Raw genomic sequence first — 20,540 nt, forward strand, 5'->3', positions numbered from 1 at the left:
TTTTCTTCCCTTTGAAAATTTCATGAACAAGCTATTAAGAAAAACACTAAAATCATTAGATTCTTTCCTTTTTATTAATAAAAATTAATTATATTATGATGTGAGTGTATTTCTTAATACATGTTTCTTATAAATAAAAATTATACACTTATTAATGAAAAATACTGGTCTAAAATGCGCCTGCAAAACAACTCTGTACTGTTTATTGATAACCCTGTAACAAATCTTAAAAAGCTACGTACATGTGTTTAAAAGTAATGTACATGTGGTTATAATCACCAATTATTCTAATAAACTATACTTTGACCCGTGCGTGCACGGGTTGACATTGCATATCGGACATTTACGAAGTAGATACATCGACACACCGTTTAGTGTTGACATTTGCATAACCAAGCTATAAACCTACAATTAATTTCACTACACTCTGCTGAGTTGGAATAATCTGTCTCGGGAAAGACCTTCACCACAGTTAAAATGCCTCCCATATACCCATAATGTAGCAGAAAATTGCAGAATCGCTCAAAAACGATTTTAGAGAAAGTTAATAAAGTTGCATTGAAAATAGCAGTCAAATTGTTCATAACAAACCATTTTGAAACTGTAAATACCTTTCTTCGAAAAGATTAATTCTATAATTGAACATTTTTTCAATAACGTTTTTTACACACCATATTGACATTGAAATCTCTCGGGATTTTTATAGTAAAATTAATGCATGGTGTTAGAGTTAACTCCCGTAATTTCTTTGATGAACAGAAAAAAATTTCCAATGAAAATTTAAACGCATTTGTTTTATCGTTTTTGAGGTTATCCATGCAAATGTGATATTGTGGAAACATAAAAGAAAGAGCCTCCCGTGATTTAGCGTGAATGTAATGCGCATGCGCAAGATTGTAAAATCCAAAACATTCAGATGATTTCCGGAATTTTCGTTGATTATTAATTAGCGAAGCTTGATTGAGGAAAAATAAAAACAAATTGGTAATCTTCTAGTACCAATGATGTTTAAATTATATAAAACAAAAGACAGTACTCTTCCGATTTATCGGTATTAAATCCCAAAAATTAAAGTCTATTATTGCGTGGACCCTAAGGTCCACGCAGAAAATATATAAGCGAGGTTAAACCGGATGCTATGGGGAAATTTCAGCCTGTGCATCAGCTAGCCTGGTTCCTGTGCGTAATGGGTAGCTCAGGGAACCAGGCTAGCACACGTTTATCTGAATCGGGATCGGGATTCCGTGCCATATGAAGTTCAAAGGCGCTGTAATTGTAAAGTTGTCGGTAAACAGTACAGAAACAAAGTATTCCTTTTAAATGATTGGCATGTGATATGAATTATCAGTATTATGAAATAAGTTAATGTTATGCCGAAACTACAACATGCATCAAATAGCATAATTTGCAATGTTTTGTTTTCCGAATACACATGTAACTAACTTTACTTTTATAGTAGGCGAGGCTAGAGAACTTCCCGATTAAAATTTTTTAGCATTTAAGTATGATTGAATAATTATGTCACTGTATAAAAGTATAAATCTCAAGAAAAATACATCAAAATATGAAATTTTTAATTTACACAAAGCTGTCACTGCATAGTTAACAAAGCAGTGCGAATCGTAATGTGTGCGCAAATAGTAGAATTCACCGAATGCCTGATACTCTACATGCAAACTTCATTCATAGATAGATCATAATTATTTTAGAAGTATAAACCCTTTAAATTCTGAGATAAAAAAGTCAGGGCTATACAAACATGTATACGTTATACAACGTACAAATTTAGTGGTTAAAAGCAGAGGGTTAGAGTCGTTGCATGGAATCTCTGATAATCTTAAGGCTTTCACGTTTTCGTTGGAAACACATGCAAAGGGTCCACGTATTTTTAAAGGACAGGAACTTGTTTTAATATACATGTAGTAGTATAGATTGTTACAATATTAGACAAACGATTCAAACCATAACCCCAATCATATCGCTAAGCAATGCTTTGCAATTTTTTCACTCCTTTATGAAGATATTACGAATATGATGACCTGCAGAAAAACGGATCGAAAACTAACTATTGATTTAGAAATAAAATAGTAGACCAGAACGGGTTTTTGTGGTTGTCATATCTGCATCTTCTAGCACTGCGCAAGCATTATAAATACATGTATAAAGAGGGGATATCATTATTTTTACTTACATAAAACAGATGACAAGATCTAGACCCTTATGTTGTTGCAATGGGTGTTAAATGTATGTTGTGTACACTGATAATTTTAGTTTAACTATCAAGTGTATTTTTGTTCTGTCTAAGTACGGTATTTTTTCTGGTGCCAAAAATATTCTAAAAAATCGACGCCAGTATGAAATCGAAAAAAAATCGTAAGAGGTAAAATTATTTTGTTGATAACAGACCAAACATCTGCGTCATATGCCTTATATATTGCAATACTAAATACAGGCAGCCTCTCCTCTCCGATGCTATCGCTTATCCATAACCCAAGATTTAGCACCCCTAATAAGCAACAAAAATAAAACACGAAACGTTGGTGCAAAGTTTTGCAAAATTTCATACAGTAACGGCGGCGGTTCTGGTAATTTTTAGGGGAGTGGGTCCCTAATATAAACATAGTTTGAAATCCAGCTAATACTATACTAATAATATTTTCGGCCCAAGAGACATGTATGGTATGACTTTGGTTCTTGTGACCTTCAGAATCTAGTGCAAAACAGTACATAACGTGGTAGACAACATTGCCAAAACATGTAAAAACCAATACAAATGCTGATACGTTTAAATGAAAAGTGAAGCTAGGCCACTCAACTAAGATACATATTGATATTAACAAAAGCATTGTGCTCTTCATAATCAATTGCATAGTAGCATAAACAGTGAAATCTTCAGGGTGGCCCAATAACTCTTCCGATTTGTTGTTTATCATTACTACAGTTAATGTAAATGCGAACAAACTAAATGCAAAAATAAAAAAGATGAACAAACAGACGATTCTCATGGGGTTTTCACATTTTTCAAGTAACCTTTGTTTTTTGCTGTAGTTGCATGGTAACTTAACAGAAATATTGTCGCTTTCCTGTGATTTTAAACCTGTAACTGGAGGAGTATTGGCCGTATTTTGAGTTTGTTTACGTAACAAATCGGCTGCTGCTAAGTAACTCGACTCAAAATAATTTACAGACGAGTTTCTTTTGGTAAATAGCAAATCAACTGCCATTAATGAAAATTCTATCATAGCGGGAATTAAAAACGGATCTGCTTTCTCGATAATCTTAAGTGCTTCAAACGTAGGTTGAGTAACGTTTAGAATTTGTAAATGATCGTCATCGTCTTCAGATTTAAATAAGAAATTTGACTCCGAAAATATTGTATCTAACCAAATACATGCATTGGATACGAGAATTCCTAGGGACATAAAATTTTCGGCAAATGTGTTTTCAACAGCTCTGTCGTAAAAATTGGCAAAATATATGAACAATAGTAATGTGTACATCATGGTTATAAAATTATACAATATGCCTAGAACACTGTTAACATAACACTCGTCCATAGACAAAAAAGAAAAATGTTTCCATAGGTATAGTCCACAATGAAATAAGTAACATATTCCAAAAATGTACACTGAAAACAGTTTAATTTTCAGAAATGTGAGTTTTCGTCTATTTCTCCGATTTCCAAACCCACCGTGTTTTGCTCGTAGATATAAAAGTATAGCTACGAAAATGACACCGATAATATTGAATATTATTAAAACAGATAAGACCATCCTATCGGAATAGCATTTCTTATAAATCAGCTTTGCCCAATTGACCACCATTATAGACACCACAACAGCCAAAACTACAACACCAAGCACAACCAAAACTGTTGATTCTGCAATTAAAAAAGAATATTTAAAAAAATATTTTCATGATATTTTAATATTTCTGTTCATGTATATTTTTATTATCGCGGCATCATCAACGGTCTTATTAAAAGTTGTCCCTAGGATCGCTCGTATTCAAGACAGTAAAAATGGAACATTTAGTTTTTAACATGTTATGATTACAATAGTTACCAATGCATTCTTTGTTAACAGTCATATCTGATTTCAGAGTTTTAAATAATTAGTAGTAGACACTGTAAAATATATGAAAAAAGCAGGTCACATTTAACATATAAAGAACGGTTTTAAAATAATATTGATTTACAACTAAGGTTATAAAATGAATCTTTAAATACTTCTTCTCCAGATATGCATTATTCCTGAGACTCATTTAATTTTGGCTAGATATTTTTTAGGTCGATTATGCCGAAATTGTATTCTAGTCTTTCGATACAACTTATTGTTGCTCTCAGGCACAAACTTGACTTTTTATGATCTGCCTCCTTTTTTTGATATTTATGTACATACATGTAACTTATTTACTTTGTACATGTTTTTTATTGTGCCTTTTGTTCATTGTCATTTATTGCATCATTCAATAAATGACCATTTCTATTCTCTAAAGAGGAGTTATGTTTTATATCGATGGTGGTGGTAAGGCAAGCAGACATAAAAATACTTCGTAGTCAAAATACTGTTAAATGTTTCTGATCGTAAACATTTGATATTAAGTCCAATGATGTACATTGCTATACATGTAAATATAAAAATCTAGAGATTAAAAAATAACTTTTAAAATTTTGTTACTCAGTGAATTTTTTTAGGGAATTGGGAATCATTCTTTGAGTATATGGTGATCATTTTGGTTGGGCATAAGCACATTCAATAAAGCCTGCTCGAATTGCTTCAAAGTAAAGTATTGCTTAGAACTGATTGAAATCACAGACTTTACATTACATATCATAATACCACAGTTTGATCCAATATTTTCAAATAACCTTACCGCTTTTTTGCTCAACCACAGGGCCTGTATGTTCTTCATTTGTATTTTGACTCCCGCTCTCTCCTAATATAAACACAAATTAAACAAGGTTAGCCATTCTTTGTTTTTCATCGAAAACACAAAACGTGACAAATATCGGCGATAAGACCTGAATTATAAGAAATGTACTAATCAACCAAGGGACGGAAGCCCTTCATCGCTTACCTTTGTACAGCTTAAAAACTGACCCAGCTGTCAAACTTAATTACCAAACAAGGTGTGTAATACTAAATATCAAAGGACCTGGTTCACTTCCCTTAAAAATTGGCCCTCTTTCAAATTAGCTATTTTTTTTACAATATCGACTCAAGAACGTGTAGAATAAGAATTTATCAAAATAAATTTAGTCAGGCATTTAGTCACCCCACACAAGGTTGTTGAATATAGCATGGTTACGCTATCATTACGTCGCATATTTGCAACGTCATGACGTCATATATCTTTAAGACCTGGGCAATTTTTAATCCATACTTAATTTGAAATAGATTCATTAATATTTTGTTTCCAAATTAACAGTTCACAGTTTAATTTTTTTATTTCAACAATTTAAATTTTAAAGACTTATCAGCCAAAAAGTCGGGATAAGTATCCAGAACTAACAAAAGAATCAAAATAACACAGACCTCCATCAAATCTTTTCTATCAAGTCAACAACAGTTTGTTGGGATTATTTTTACGAATATTTAAACAAGTTAGATTTAACAATTTTCAAGACTCACAATCAAAAACATTATTCCATATTATATTGATTCTGTCTTTAGAAAAATACAGCTATAAATGGAATCTTTGTTAAGGCACAAATGACATTTTTATTTAATCAAAGAACTTCTTTTGGGGTTTTTTCTGTCGAGAATAACAGAAGTTTTCTTGTGGTTGATGGATGTTCAACTGCCAACAGAAAGCTTTGGAACTTATGGCGCATGTTTGGTACAAGTCATTAAAACATTTGAGAGACATTCTTACTAAAATACTAGTTACACATGCAAGTCAAACTTCACAAAATTCTTGATATATATCAATGATTTTAAGTACTTTTATTTCAAATAAGCCCAAATCAAGATCAGACAGACAATATATTTACATGCCTATATGTTTTTTTGAACATGCTCAAAAGAAAAACCAGTACCTATGCCAAAAAAGCATTTTAAAGTTTAATTTATATTATACTGTATACAGTCTTTTTTTCAATGCGATACATGAGCCAAATAAATATGAAATTCGTACCTCTGGTCAAGATATGAGGTTTGATAGACAAATGGACAAACAGTCGGTCTACATGTATATGTTGCTCTGAAGTCAACAATGTAATATAACAAAATAATCCATGAAATCTAAAAGTGATTATCCTTTAAATATTTCCAACAAAGTGCGGAATGAAAATGAAAGGCGAGGCCCTATGAAGTGTTTAATTTTCTCAGCGCATGTAACATATCCAATGTACCTTTTAAGGTACAATTCTGAGTAAACTGGCACATATCACTACAAAATAAGTGATCATGGTGATAGCAAAGATAAATAAAATTAAACATGCTTCATCTCCCCAAAAACATATTCAATAAAGATGATCAAATCATTTGTAATTTCTAACCAATTGTAAAATAATTTAATAAACATGCTTACAAAAATGCTGTCTTGTTGAATTTTAAAAAGTCTAAATAAATTCATATTATTCGATTTCTTCATTGTCTAGCAAAACTACTATGAGGAAACAACCTTGGGGGGATGAAATAATTATTGTATGCATAAAACTGAGGATTAAACAATATACAGTGTATAAAGAAAATTACCACTGTACAAATAAATTATTTAGTTGAAATGTGCGTGTTTAAAGAAAAACTACAAAGAAAGTTTATACTACTACAATTTTTTTCTCTGTAACACACATAACATTAATTGAAAAAAAAATCATATTTCTATGAAAAATGACAATAACAAACTGTCAGAATGTTAACAAAATTAATTTGGTAATTAAACAGTTTACTTTCAAGAGTAATACCATAATTAGTGCAATTCCAATTTAAATACATGTACTGGGTAACTGCATCAGATATTTTGAGTACATGAATTACACAAAAAAAATTAATTGACATTGATTAAACTTATAGCATATCTATACATATGGTTGGCCAATTTCCACCTTTGACATAAAACCACACTAGCTAATTTACTTGAAAAAAAACTGTTGTTTACATCTGGGGCAGATTATTTCTGCATGCATCCAACATTAAACTCACACAAAAGTTTTCATGTAAATCCGCTTCCCTAAATGAATTAAGGTTAATATTAATTCAGTCTACTTAAACAAAATAGACTGCAGAATATTATAACAATAACTGAATAGATCATAATAAAAATTGAGGCAATTGGCAATGCAGGTAGCATGTATATACATGTATGGTACACATTTATATCTATGAAGAACAGGCAGTCTATTGTTCATTCAAGCACTCTGAGGAATCATCCTCTGATTCTGACTCATCAATTGCATCTGGAATAACAGCTGCATCATCAATGAACTTGCTCCAGTCCCTTACAGATCTTAAGGACTCCATGTCACGTCCTAAACCAATATACCATAAAACTGCGGCAATGTGGGCACACATACCCACTACTCTTGCCCCAGCACGACATCTACAATACCATCCAATCACGCTTCCCTCATCATATCGTATCCAAAGAAGGTAAGACTTTGAGGAAATATGCCGGCTCCTAATCCTGACTCTTATCAAGGACGGGTCTTCTTTATGAACCATGATATCACATCCATTCCCAAAGTGTTCCTCTGCATAACTACTAGCAAGCTTCACTTGATATGTGCCACAGGTCAGCTCTCGAAGTTGATCTTCATCAAGACGAGGAAAATCCTGAAGCTCGTCAGGGTGTTTCCAGATCGCTGAGCGGGTATCCAGTTTCCTTTCTTCTACTTCCTCTTTTAGTTGATTGATTTGTCTGGACAGGTACTGCATCTTAGCTGCTACAAGAGAGTCTTCCTCAGTGCAACCTAAAGATAATTCATGAAATGTAATGTACATGTAACAAAAAACTAAGAGACCCAAGGATCTAACAGCGTGGGTCCTAACATACACTGAATATAGCATACTCTACAATTGATACACACAATTAAAGATGAAACAAAATAAACTGATTGGTGATATATGTTTATACCCAAAACCAAGTAAAATCGGATGATCAGGGATAAACAAAATACTGTAATACACTCACATTTCTTCACTAGCATCGTGTACACTTAACAATATTATACTTGTAGTGACTTAATTAAGTGACTTAAATATAAAGAAGTTCCATTATTCATGGCTATCATTTTCAAAGCATATATATACATACCAGTTGACAAAGGTGGAAAGTACTTGTTTGATATTCCACACACAATTTTGATGAAGTCACTAATGAACGGCACCTGGGACGAAGGAAGGACACGGTCAAAAAACTTCCACCTCTTTATCCTTGCATTAGCAGATTCTACCACCCAGCGTATCTGTAACATAAATAATAAAAGAGATCAACTCTATGTGAATATACTAATATATAGCAACTCTCTCTTTCTCTCTCTCTTTCTCTCTTCTCTCTCTCCTCTCTCTCTCTCTCTCCTGATTCTTTCTTATTTATAAATTAGAATAATGCTGTATATAGCATACCTTACCTTGGTCACTAAACGGCTTGTATTTGCATCTGCTGTTGACATTTGCTTTTCACCTTTCTTCATAAATGCAGGCATGGCAGATACTAATCCAAGGTCTTCAAGTAATGTCAAGGAATCCCGAAAGCCTCTGTCTACAACAAACACATCTCTCTCTTCGATCCACTTCAACACATCTTCTTTGTTAGTTTTCATGATGTGGCTCAAGATTGCAGCATCATTGTTCTTCGCTACATATGGTCCAAGAACAGAGAGGTAATAGCCACTAGTTGTTACAACAATCATTGGCTTCACCAATGGACGACCCTTATGCATGCTATATGATTTCCTTTGAAAGGCAAAGTTCATACTTTTTTGTATATAAATGTATGTGCCGTCTAAAACAAGAATGGCTTGGATGCCAGTACCACCAAAAAGAGACTCTGCTAATGGCCTGGTATGCTTATTTATAACATCCTCTCTGGAGATGTGCTGAAACCCAACATTGTTTGGTACAAATGTCTCCATCAGTGTTCTCCTCACTACCGAGATGGCGCGACGAATGCTTGACTTTGAAACATTTAATAGTGTTGACAGCATTTCATTGGACAGACCACATCTCATCTTAAGAAGAAAAATTCCAAGGCTGGTTCTAACACTGCGAGTGGATGTGTTCTTTACCTTTCCATCTACAGCTGATAGCAGATCATCAAAGGAGACTTTATTTATTCCAGTGAGGTTGACATACTCTTGGTCACTCAATGCATTTGGATCATCAAAGTCTATTCTTTTCCCTCCATTTAGCAGAGCAATCTCCCTTAGATACATAAGCATATCAACAATAGATGTCCTGTTAAGTGTAGATGTTTCTGAAAATGAGGAAATTTTTTCTAGTGCCTCTTCAGTGAATCTTCCATTGGGGAGATGACGTGTGCAGCATCTTGAACCTGGCGGAATCAATACTCCTTGTTGTAAAAAAACAGAGTGACGTTCATTTGATGACACCACAACCAACTTTGGCCCAGGTTTTCTGCAGATGAAGCAGCTGGAATGACTGGAAGATGTGGAGGGCACTGTCAGGGTTACTGATGGAGGACTGTGAATGGCAGCATTCCTAGCATTAATTTGCTTCCTCTCTGGAGGAGAGAAGGGAGCTGTGTCTCTTAACTCATGCTCCAAGTTTTGTTGTTCACTTTTCCTCCGCTTAAGATGAGAATGTACCTTCACTCGACACAAACTACACAACACTTCATCCTCAGACACATCGCCTACAGTCCACTTCTGGAGAACTAGTCGTTGTGCAGCTGTCACAGTACGTCGATCTCTCTGGTTTGTTCGTTTCTTACAGCAAACACAAGGATATTCTCTTTTCCTCATATGCTATTAAATATAATAAGCAGTAAATTAATTAATTTGTGCACCACTATAATAAGCAAGTTTACCAACGTCTGTTGACAAATATGTAAGCAGATGTACTAATAATTATATAATGCATTAATTATGATTAATGATAAATATTGGCAAGATTGTATATATAACCAATGGGCCACAGCAACTCAGTTGGTCATGCAATTTAATTGGCTTGCTGTATTTTTGATACTTTTTCTTTTTTCTTCTTATATTCTTATATTTTTTTTCTTCAATAATGGCCTAATTACCCTTTAGATTTTTTTTTTTTACAAAAAATAATTATATTAATAATATCCTACCTTAAAGAGTTCTTTTCCCATGCCTAGGTGAAACTATTGTACTCTAATTGTTGTGGCAGTCATATCTTTCATAGGCCATGGTCATGTATTGAATAAACTTGAATCTACAATACCCAATATTGCCCTTTATAATTCATAAATATAATGAACCAAATAAACAGTTTATTAGTTTTTTTTTTCATTTCTATGTAATTTTTGATCATTGTCAAACTTTCCTTTAATCGCCTAACCTACCAGGGGCCAAGATTAAAGCAAATTTAAGTTTAGATATATTTTTTGAAGTGTCTCATACATTAACATTATGTACATAATTCACATGTTAAAATGCTCACACAATTAATGTACATGACTCAATATGGGACATCATAGACAATACAATATTAAAACTTCATAATATTTTGTCTTTTCATTCGTTAATACATATAGCTATAAAAAAAATAATTTGTATCAAGTGTTCTAACAGCTATGTACCGGTATACACACGTACAGATATGACATAATATCTTTAGCAAATATATCCAGATATAATTCTAGTTTTAACAGTTTAAAGCTGTAAAATAACTTGTAATCCTAAAAACAAATTATCTATTGGACCATAAACATGAGTATATTTTTCATCACATACCAAAGTTCGTATAAAAGTAGTTCCACAAATCTATTTTATAAAGTTGGCTACCTAAATTCAATACGCCAAGTAAATCTATTTATAGTAACAGGTACTTTCCAATTGTTTATAGGGAAACACACGGTGCATGTGTGAAATGCGCTACATACCTCTCATAATGAACAAATTATAAAAAAAAAATATGACCAAACGTCCATTGATAAACTGTGATCAAGTCCACAAATTCACAACTGACGACGAAAATTGTCCATTATTGTTATAGGCCTACCCTAAACCAGTACTGTCCGAGTGTATATCGATATACATGTACATCTGTAACCTTCAAAATGACCATTAAAATGCATGTATATGTAAACACACTGAATAAAATGTTTTATTTAATGAGTGTATTAATTACACAATGTAGGTGGATTACTAAATACTAGTGAAATCGCTTACATAGTGTTACAGTACCAGGAGACGATTGTGTGCATTTTGTGTTCAAGTCGTCTCTACATGCAAATGAAGAAGAGGGACAGGTTTACATGGTTTAGTTCTTTTTTTCATGGCAGTTTGACACTGTACAATTCTATGGATTTAAACTTACCTATAAACAAAAGTGGCAGTCTTGGATTTCTCCAAATTAAACTCGGACACCTCGATCATTCGTCTGCGTTTGTCACTACGGTGACGTCATACTGTTTACACAGCGAAAGGGAAACAACTCAAAAATTTGTTTGTTTTTTTTAGAAATTAACATAGTGCGCGGAATTTTACCATCGTGATTTTCGGCATGGAAGTCGCTCCTATAGAGTTTTATTTTTTGGCAAAGTAAGAACTTGGTAAATCAATGCGCACACAGTAAAATGCTGAATTATACTGCCGATTTTACCAATTTTTTCCGGAAATTGTAATTCCGCCGGAGAATTTCACGTAAAAAAATAATCTTCGAGGCAATATCGGCAAAATTTTATTCCATATTTAAATAATACATATATTAAATATATATTTACGGTACAATTTATTTTTCAAGAGTGCAGTTAATTTTTTGGTAAATTTGAGGGCGTAATATCACATCAACTGAATCAAGTTCTTTCTTTTACAAAGTTGGCTTTTTTTATGAATTATAGTGGTCATTAGCTCTCTGTTATTATTTTGCCATAATAATGTACAAATTGATTGTAGCATTAATTAGTTTTTTCCTTAAAGTATTGTTTTTAAACCCATAATGTACCCATTCCTACTTTTTTCGACAATATCTGAACCAACTTACATTTAAATCAAGCATGCATGCAAAAACATGGAAAAAATACATTACTTATATTTTTTAACTCCAATCTTAGACCTTTAAAGATGCCTTGATAACCATTTAAACAAAGTTTGGCGGTATTCACTGAAAGATAGTTTGTGCAAAATTTAGGTTGCAATTAACTTAATTCTGAGAAGTTTTTTTTTAAACTGCACATAACTCAGAGACTGCTACTTGTATGCATTGACAGACGAAATACAATTGATAAGAAAAGCTCACTTAAACCATCATTGGATCATTTAAAATACATGTAAATACCTCAGCCATTACATATGAATTGTTCTTATAATTTTTCTTGATTTTTTTCTTAACGTTTATTTTAAAAAATGAATATATTTTCTTTTAAAAATATAAGGGTGCAAAAAGCATAATTCAGATATAAAACCGGATGTGGTATTAGAAACTATTTCAAAGATATTTTCGTAACGTTAATCTAAATGGGGTGAGGTGTTTTACGGGCAAAAAATATTATATGATCAGATGCCGAACAAATTTTTAATCAGAAAGATGCAAGCGATATTTTAGCTTAAGAGCTTCATAATTGAGAAAAATACTATATTTTTATCATTATTTCTAATTATATTGTGTGTAAATAAAAATATGCCGGCCTAAATAACCCTTACCTGGGACAACGACATCAATATTGTCTACAGTTTCACCTCCTGTGGCAGGTGTTTTTGTTTTTGACGAACTGATTCCTGAAACAATGTACGGAGTGTTTGACGTTAATTGTATTTTTTCACCATGCAGTTGTTGTCACTGCAAAAACTTTTACGTTGTCATGTACAGTCTATGGTGTAAAAAGGTGGTACATGTGACATTCAGTGACTGATGTCTTCCGAGGATCCACGTGAAAAAATTACAGTAAAAGGAACTTTATTAAACTTGCAGTCAGTTTGTCATCACAATGGGTGATGAGAAAAGGTTACCTCCTAGGATGTTTGTTTTGTGGGACTTTGCGCTTAGTGAATGGCATAATATGGTTTTAAATTTACTCCATGTACGTAATCATTCCATCGTTAAAGACTTAAACATGATATTATCAGGGCATTGACATGGATAAGATACTTTTACGTTTATAAAAACTGACTAGTTCAATGTTATAAAGTCGTGCTATTGGACATTTTTTTTATTATAAATGTATTTTATGCTGGACAAAGTCTATATGTTTAATAATGTTTGACTTTATAGTTTGCTATTTGGCACTATTTTAATTTATCATACCTTTATAAATATTTTCTATGTAAATTTACAACGAATAAACATGATGTTCTATCTAAGCGTGAAATAGTTTCCGTGCTATCTGTCCATGATAAATAGTCATCTAAACTATTCACAGGCGGCATTTGATTTCTCGTTTTAAAACTCTGAATACCTCTGACGTAATCCCATCGCTACATTAAATTCAAAGTCCGATAACTCTAATTGTTTATCATTCAAACAATTTGCATCGCAGACAAATAAGGGTTTTTTTCTGTGTAATAAAATTATACCTATTATATATATGCGCATGCTCGAGATGTAGACGGACGTTTTTTTCGGAGAGCTTAAGAATTATACCAAAAAACTGTGTTTCTAGCTATTTAAGAGAATTATGTGATACGCAGCTACAGTGATAGTGAGCAGTTAAAAGTGTTTTTTGTGGACTGAATAGTTATTTCTGGTAAAAACGGTGAAGAAAACATTCCGTGTCTTAAAGTTGTGGGGGCCGGTGAACGATACTCAGAACCTGTTTTTGCACAATGGCATCCAAAAAGCGAAACACAAGACTAACAGAAGTAGATAAAGAAACGGAGAACTTCGATACCTCTGACAAAGGTGAAATCTCCCAGAGCAGGGATATCATGCAAGGTATTGCAAGTATACAAAATACTTTAGCTAACTTTTTATTACGTTTAGACGGTCAAGGTAAACATTTAGACGATCTCACACAGGAGATAAGAGCGAGAGATGGAATCACTGAAAGGCTTGAGAAGGTCCAAGACCAGACAGTTGAGACCGAGAACCTAATTTCAGAACTGCAGGAGAAAAACAAAAAGATGGAGAGAGAGATGAGCCGCTTACGCGACTATGTAATACGCTTAGAGTATTGTGTTAATGTTCAAAGAGATCAAATAATAGATCTGAAGATAAAGTATATGGAAAACAATGTAATTGTTAATGGCATAGAAGAGAAAGGCACAGCAAATGAACCTGAAAACCTTGCTGCCATTATCAGGAACATTCTTATAACAGAGATGGAAATGAAACCAGAAACGGCGGATCGCTTGCAGATCTCGAAAATGTTTCGTATGGGTGAATTTGACAAACGTAGGAAATACCCGAGACCAGTCTGCATACAATTCGCCTACCGAAACCACAAGGATCTGGTAATGAGTGGGGTCAAGGTGCTCAAAGCAAAGAAATCACCATTCCGTTTTGCACAGCAGCAACCAGAAGAAGTAAGAGAGAAAAGGAAACAACTTTTTGAAGTTCAGAAAAAATATACTGAAAAAGGCATAGAAACTAAGATGAATGGAACGAAACTCATATTCACTCAGAGCAACTCTGTCTATAGAGATAAACTCGGTTCACGACCTACTGCTGATGAGATCATTACCGACGACGAGGTCAACATAACGGTAAACCCTGGGAAGTCTGTCGAGGACAATGGAAACCGGTTTATTGGCCATGCAGTATCTGTCGAGTCTTTCAAGCAGGTCAGGAAATCTATCGTGGAAGTGATGCGCATCAATACCATTTCAAGTGCGAGTCATAACATATATGCGTACCGATTTACCAGCCCAGACGGTTCCACTCATGAGGGTTCTGATGATGATGGCGAATTTGGAGCGGGACGAGCGCTACTGAAAACCCTGATTGACAACGAAGTGACTAACGCGCTGGTTGTGGTCTCGCGCTGGTATGGTAGTAAGATCGGTCCTCGAAGATTCACCCACATTAACGATGCAGGTATGAGTGCCGTAAAGAACATGCAGGTACCTGTTATTTCGTGAACTTACCAGTCGAGTATTGTGCGTTCGTGACTATTGTCTATGCAAGTTCAAACTTTAGTATTAGAACTTCCCACTGAGTTCCCCACAATTATGCCTTATCTTTTAAAGGTAATCATGGTATAAATTACCATTTGTTTTTCATAAAAAAAAAAAACCTTGTATATATGTAACGTATTATCATTACTATATATATTCTCTTTCCCCCTCTTTTTGTAAACTTGCATGTCTATCATTATACAATGGTTTTTGTTAAAAAAAAAACCAAAAACATGTAATTGACTATGGTTGAAAACTCGTTCGGTTAATGGATACCCGTTAGTCAAGATTTTTAACTTAAAATTTCAGCCATTTTTTTGTAAAAGATTATCCAACCGGAACGCATGTATACGGATCCGGTTCTACCTTTTAGTTTACCATGTTACCTTCCGACTATGAGTTGGAATGTTTTTTTCCCACATGTATGTAAGTTTAACGGTTACTTTTTTTTCTTTTGTTGTTTATCTTTTTTTTTTTTTACTAAACAACGGAAAGATTATTTATCCATATAACACAGGGTGAAGCAGATTTTATAGTCTATTATGTCACATTTTTTTCTCTTTAAGTGACTCATTATCCCTTTCTGTTTTGTTGCAGTTTAAGACACATGTATTTTGATTTTTTAGTCGTCGATATCTATGAGTCAACTGCTCCGAAAACGCATCTCAATATCTTTTATACAATGGTTAAGACTATGGATGACCCCTTCATCACGATCGGAAAATATTAAACTTGTAATGATAAACTATTTTTTTTCCATTTAGAGCAACATATTATTTTTTGGTATATTCTGCTCTCGCAAATTTAGAACCTTATTTTTCCATGCTTCTTTTTTGGCATGCATCAATACCCTCATTTTTTTCTACATCTTTTATAAGAATAGTTTGGCTTTCTGCTCTCTTTTTTTTTGGGGTACACTGTTTATCTGCATCACTTTTTACTTATCATGGATGAAAAAACAAAGGAAAACCTTCTTAAAGTTCTTACATTAAATTGTCAAGGCCTGGGGGATAAAAATAAGCGAAAGGATGTTTTTAACAATCTTAAATCAAAGAACTGTAATATTTACATGTTACAAGATACCCATTTTACAAAAGAAGATGAAAATATAATTAAAACACAATGGGGGTATGAAGTATTTTTTAGTTCCTTTAAATCAAATGCTAGAGGAGTTGCTACTCTGGTGAATAATAATTGTGAATTTAAGTCCTTAAATGTAATTCAAGATGATTCGGGAAACTACTTGATACTAGATGTAGAAATTGAAGATATTCCATTCATACTTATAAATATATACGGTCCCAACAATGACAGACCACAATTCTATTCAGAATTGAAAAGCAAAATTGAAGACATCTATACCTCACAGCACATTATTTTAGGAGGGGATTTCAATCTTATATTAGATAAAGATCTTGATTCTATGAATTATAAAAATCTTAATAACCCTAAAGCCAGAACTGAAGTGTTAAAGTTAATTGACACATTCAACCTTAAAGATGTCTTCCGAGAACAATGTCCTTTTTTGAAAAGATACACTTGGAGGAAAAAAAACCCTATTAAGCAGGCTAGGCTTGACTTCTTCCTAATTTCGGAATCATTACAAACTATGTCACCATGTATTAAACATGAAAACAGTTATCGTTCTGATCATTCCCCAGTCTTATTCCAATGCAAATTAAATGAATTTATAAAAGGGAAAGGTTTTTGGAAATTTAATAATTCACTCCTAACCGATAAAGACTACATCAATATCATTAAAAAATTACTAAATAACATAATATGTCAATACTCATGCCATGTATATAATAAAGAAAGTATCAGTACAATTAGAAATGAAGATCTCTGCCTTACAATTAATGATCAATTATTTCTTGACACATTACTTATGGAAATTAGGGGCAAAACAATTTCTTATGCTAGTTACAAAAAGAAAAAACAAAATCAAAGAAAATTAAAACTGGAAAAAGAAATAACTGAAATTGAGCAAAACTTAACCCAAAACACAATTGACGAACTTAATGAGAAACAGAATGAATTAGAGCAAATTAGGAGTAATATATTAAAAGGACAATGTATAAGATCCAAAGCTAAATGGATTGAAGAAGGAGAAAAACCCACTAAGTATTTTTTGAGTCTAGAGTCGAGAAACTATATTAGCAAACAAATTCCAAGAATACAAAAAGATGACGGGTCAATTATTACCGACCAATTCAAAATTCTAAATGAAATTAAAATGTTTTATGAAAATCTTTATAGAAAAAGAGAGACTATTTATACAGAGGATTTTCGATTAAAATTAAACAAATTTAATGTAACAAAGTTAACAAAAGAAGAATCTGATAGTTTAGAGGGACCAATAAATAATACTGAAGTCTATAATTTTCTGAAAAAAATGAAGAATGACAAAAGTCCCGGCCCAGATGGTTTCACCTGTGAATTCTTTAAGTTTTTTTGGAAAGACATTGGTGTTTTTGTGACTAGAGCTATTAATAATTCTTATGAAATAGGTCAATTCTCAGACCATAATAAACTTGGTATAATTACTTGTATACCAAAAGCAGGAAAACCTAAACAGTATTTGAAAAATTGGCGCCCTATTACCCTTTTAAATGTTGTCTATAAAATAGCATCAGGATGTATAGCAGAACGTATTAAAGTACACTTAGATAAACTAATAAATACAGACCAAACTGGGTTCATTAAAGGAAGATTTATTGGAGAAAATATAAGACTAATCTATGACATTATACAATATACAGATTATAAACAAATTCCTGGACTGCTTATGCTAATAGATTTTGAAAAGGCTTTTGACACAATTTCCTGGGAATTTATCAATCAAACATTAGATTTTTTCAACTTTGGTAATAAGCTCAAAAAATGGATTAATACATTTTATAAAGGAATAAAGTCATGTGTTTTACAGAATGGGCTCAGCTCAGATTACATATACCCTCAAAGAGGTTGCAGACAAGGAGACCCTATATCGCCCTATCTCTTTCTCCTATGTGCAGAAATTCTTGGAATAATAATTCGAAATAATAAAGACATAACAGGTATTAAAATTGGAAATGTAGAATATAAGCTGTCCCAATATGCAGACGATACATCCCTTATTTCTGATGGCTCTCCCCTAACACTTGATGGCATTCTAAGAGAATTAGACTTCTTTGAAAATATATCTGGTCTTAAAATTAATTTCCAAAAAACAAAAATGGTATGGATAGGTAGCAAAAAATTTTCTAAAGATGTTTTTCACCATACTCGATGGAAGCTAGACTGGAACAACACAGCATTTGACCTTCTCGGAATTAAATTTTCAATTAACCTTGAAGAAATGTCCGAGCTAAACTATTCTCCTAAATTATCAGAAATCAATAAAATAATGAATCAATGGAAACATAGAAAGCTAACACCGATAGGGAGACTTAGAATAATAAAATCATTAATTATACCAAAATTAAATCACTTAATATTAAGTATACCCAATCCAGATACAAACTTGATAAAAAAATTGGAAAACGATTTGTACCACTTTTTATGGGGATGCAACATGCATAAAATAAAGAAAAACACTGTAATACAAGATTATAAATATGGAGGGCTAAAAATGATTGATTACCCAGCATTTATCATTGCCCTTAAATCCAGCTGGATAAAAAGATTAATTAATTCTAATGCAAAATGGGTAAAACTTTTAGAAACAACCTTAGAAATTGAAATATCAGATTTATGGAAAAGAGGATTAGATTTTACTTTTAAAATGATTAGAAAAATACCAAATCTATTTTGGAAAGAAGTGTTACTTAGCTGGGCAAAAGTAATAAAATCAACAAGTAAACAAACTGAAAAACAATTTAATAATGAACTTTTATGGGACAACCCAAACATTCTGATAGGAAATTCCTCAGTATTTTTAAAAAAATATTTTAGAGTAGGGTTTACACTAACTAGTGATCTATTTGACTGTAATGGGAATTTTCTTAGCTTAGAAATACTAAATAACATGAAAGTGAATACAAATTTTATTGAATATGCAGGTCTAAAAAAAGCTGTAAAAAAACACATAGATAATACAGATATGAGCAAAGAACATGGACCTAAAATTCCAAACTCTATTTATCTTTTTTATAGGAATACAAAAGGATGTAAGGAAATGTATAACATTTTAATTGAAAATAAAAAAGAACCGATAACATCATCAATTAGATGGAGAGATCTTGGAGAAAATTTCACCGATTTAGAATGGAATAGAATCTACTGTCTCTGTTTTAAAGCGGTCCAAGAAAGTAAACTCAACTGGCTTCAATATCAAATTTTACATAGAATTATACCTACAAATTATTATCTGCACAAGTTGAAATTAATTGATTCTCCCTTATGTAGCTTCTGTAAAACAAATATTGAAACAATTGATCATCTGTTTTATGAATGTTTCTATGTAAAAGAACTATGGTGTAATATTGAAGAATGGTTTTTAAATCAATTTGATATTTCCATAGTTTTTGATAGGAAATCTGTTTTATTTGGTAAATTTCTAAAACAAAGCATCTATAAAATGTATAATTTAATATTGATGGTTATTAAATGGTATATTTTTGCTACCAAATATAACAAAAACCCTCATCTAAGTTTTGAATTAGTAAAACAAATAATAAAAAACAGGATTCTGCTTGAAAAATATATGCTATTGAAAAACTGTAGATACTCAGATTATGAAAACCACTGGCAAACAATTTGTGAGAAATTATAACAAGTTTTATGACATCTGTGATTGCTTAAACTATTCTTTCTTTTTTTAAAATTATATTGACTTGAACAAATATATTGATAATGTACCCCCCCCCCTTTTTTTCTTTTGTATTTTTGTATCTTCTTCTGTATCTCTCCCTTTTTCTCTTTTCATTTACTGCTATCATCTATTTATTTATTTTTTTCTTCAAAAAAACACGTTTTTACACTACACAGCTAATATGTTTTCTTTAGATTAATAAGTTATTACAATATGTAGAATCTTGAAATGTATGAAATATGTCTGAAATATGTGTGTATGTGGATTTATGTGTAAACAAAAATAAAAAAATTAAAAAAAAAAAAAAAAAAAAAAAAAAAAAAAAAAATTATACCTATTTACTGGCTATGAGGACGAAAGCAAGTTAATTGTTCCCCAAGACAGCAACTATTTGAAGAGGTGAAGCCGAGGGAAATAGTTGCTGCCGAGGGGGACAATAAACTTGCTTTTGTCCGAATGGACATCGTTTACGTGTATATTAATGTTTGACTGTTTAGTCTGCTATTGGGTACTAATAAATTTATTATAATATTTAAGCTT

General features: G+C 32.4%; 1 protein-coding gene and 1 non-coding gene across 4 annotated transcripts in view; both read right to left on the minus strand.

Annotated features, from left to right (window-relative positions):
* Positions 1 to 20,540, minus strand: part of LOC105342707 (uncharacterized) — a 35,101-nt gene that overhangs the window by 4,942 nt on the left and 9,619 nt on the right. For 2 of the 3 annotated variants that reach the window (XR_010713971.1, XR_010713970.1), the window contains exons 6-7: positions 12,797 to 12,871; positions 4,876 to 4,938 (exon numbers count right to left, since the gene is read on the minus strand). This is a non-coding gene — a transcript (uncharacterized protein). Of the gene's footprint in view, positions 1 to 105; positions 3,881 to 4,875; positions 4,939 to 12,796; positions 12,872 to 20,540 lie in introns of those variants that run through there. The other variant, XR_010713972.1, reaches the window with a different exon arrangement.
* Positions 6,564 to 11,776, minus strand: LOC105331733 (uncharacterized). The gene is made up of 5 exons (XM_066085352.1): positions 11,472 to 11,776; positions 10,261 to 10,364; positions 8,576 to 9,931; positions 8,260 to 8,410; positions 6,564 to 7,915 (listed from the first exon to the last, which is right to left on the minus strand). Exons 2-5 carry the CDS (start codon positions 10,279 to 10,281, stop codon positions 7,344 to 7,346), a joined length of 2,100 nt encoding a protein of 699 aa, XP_065941424.1. The 5' UTR covers positions 10,282 to 10,364; positions 11,472 to 11,776; the 3' UTR covers positions 6,564 to 7,343.

Source organism: Magallana gigas, chromosome 5 (assembly GCF_963853765.1).
Source record: "Magallana gigas chromosome 5, xbMagGiga1.1, whole genome shotgun sequence".
NCBI lineage: Eukaryota > Metazoa > Mollusca > Bivalvia > Ostreida > Ostreidae > Magallana > Magallana gigas.

What these genes read in the sequence shown, in the direction of transcription:
- LOC105331733 (XM_066085352.1), bottom strand. Translation starts at nt 10,281, where the DNA reads ATGGGAAAAGAACTCTTTAAG. An exon ending in TGGGAAAAGAACTCTTTAAG is followed by an intron (nt 9,932 to 10,260) that starts GTAGGATATTAT and finishes TATATTTAATAG; the next exon opens with CATATGAGGAAAAGAGAATA. An exon ending in CTTTCCACCTTTGTCAACTG is followed by an intron (nt 7,916 to 8,259) that starts GTATGTATATAT and finishes AATTATCTTTAG; the next exon opens with GTTGCACTGAGGAAGACTCT.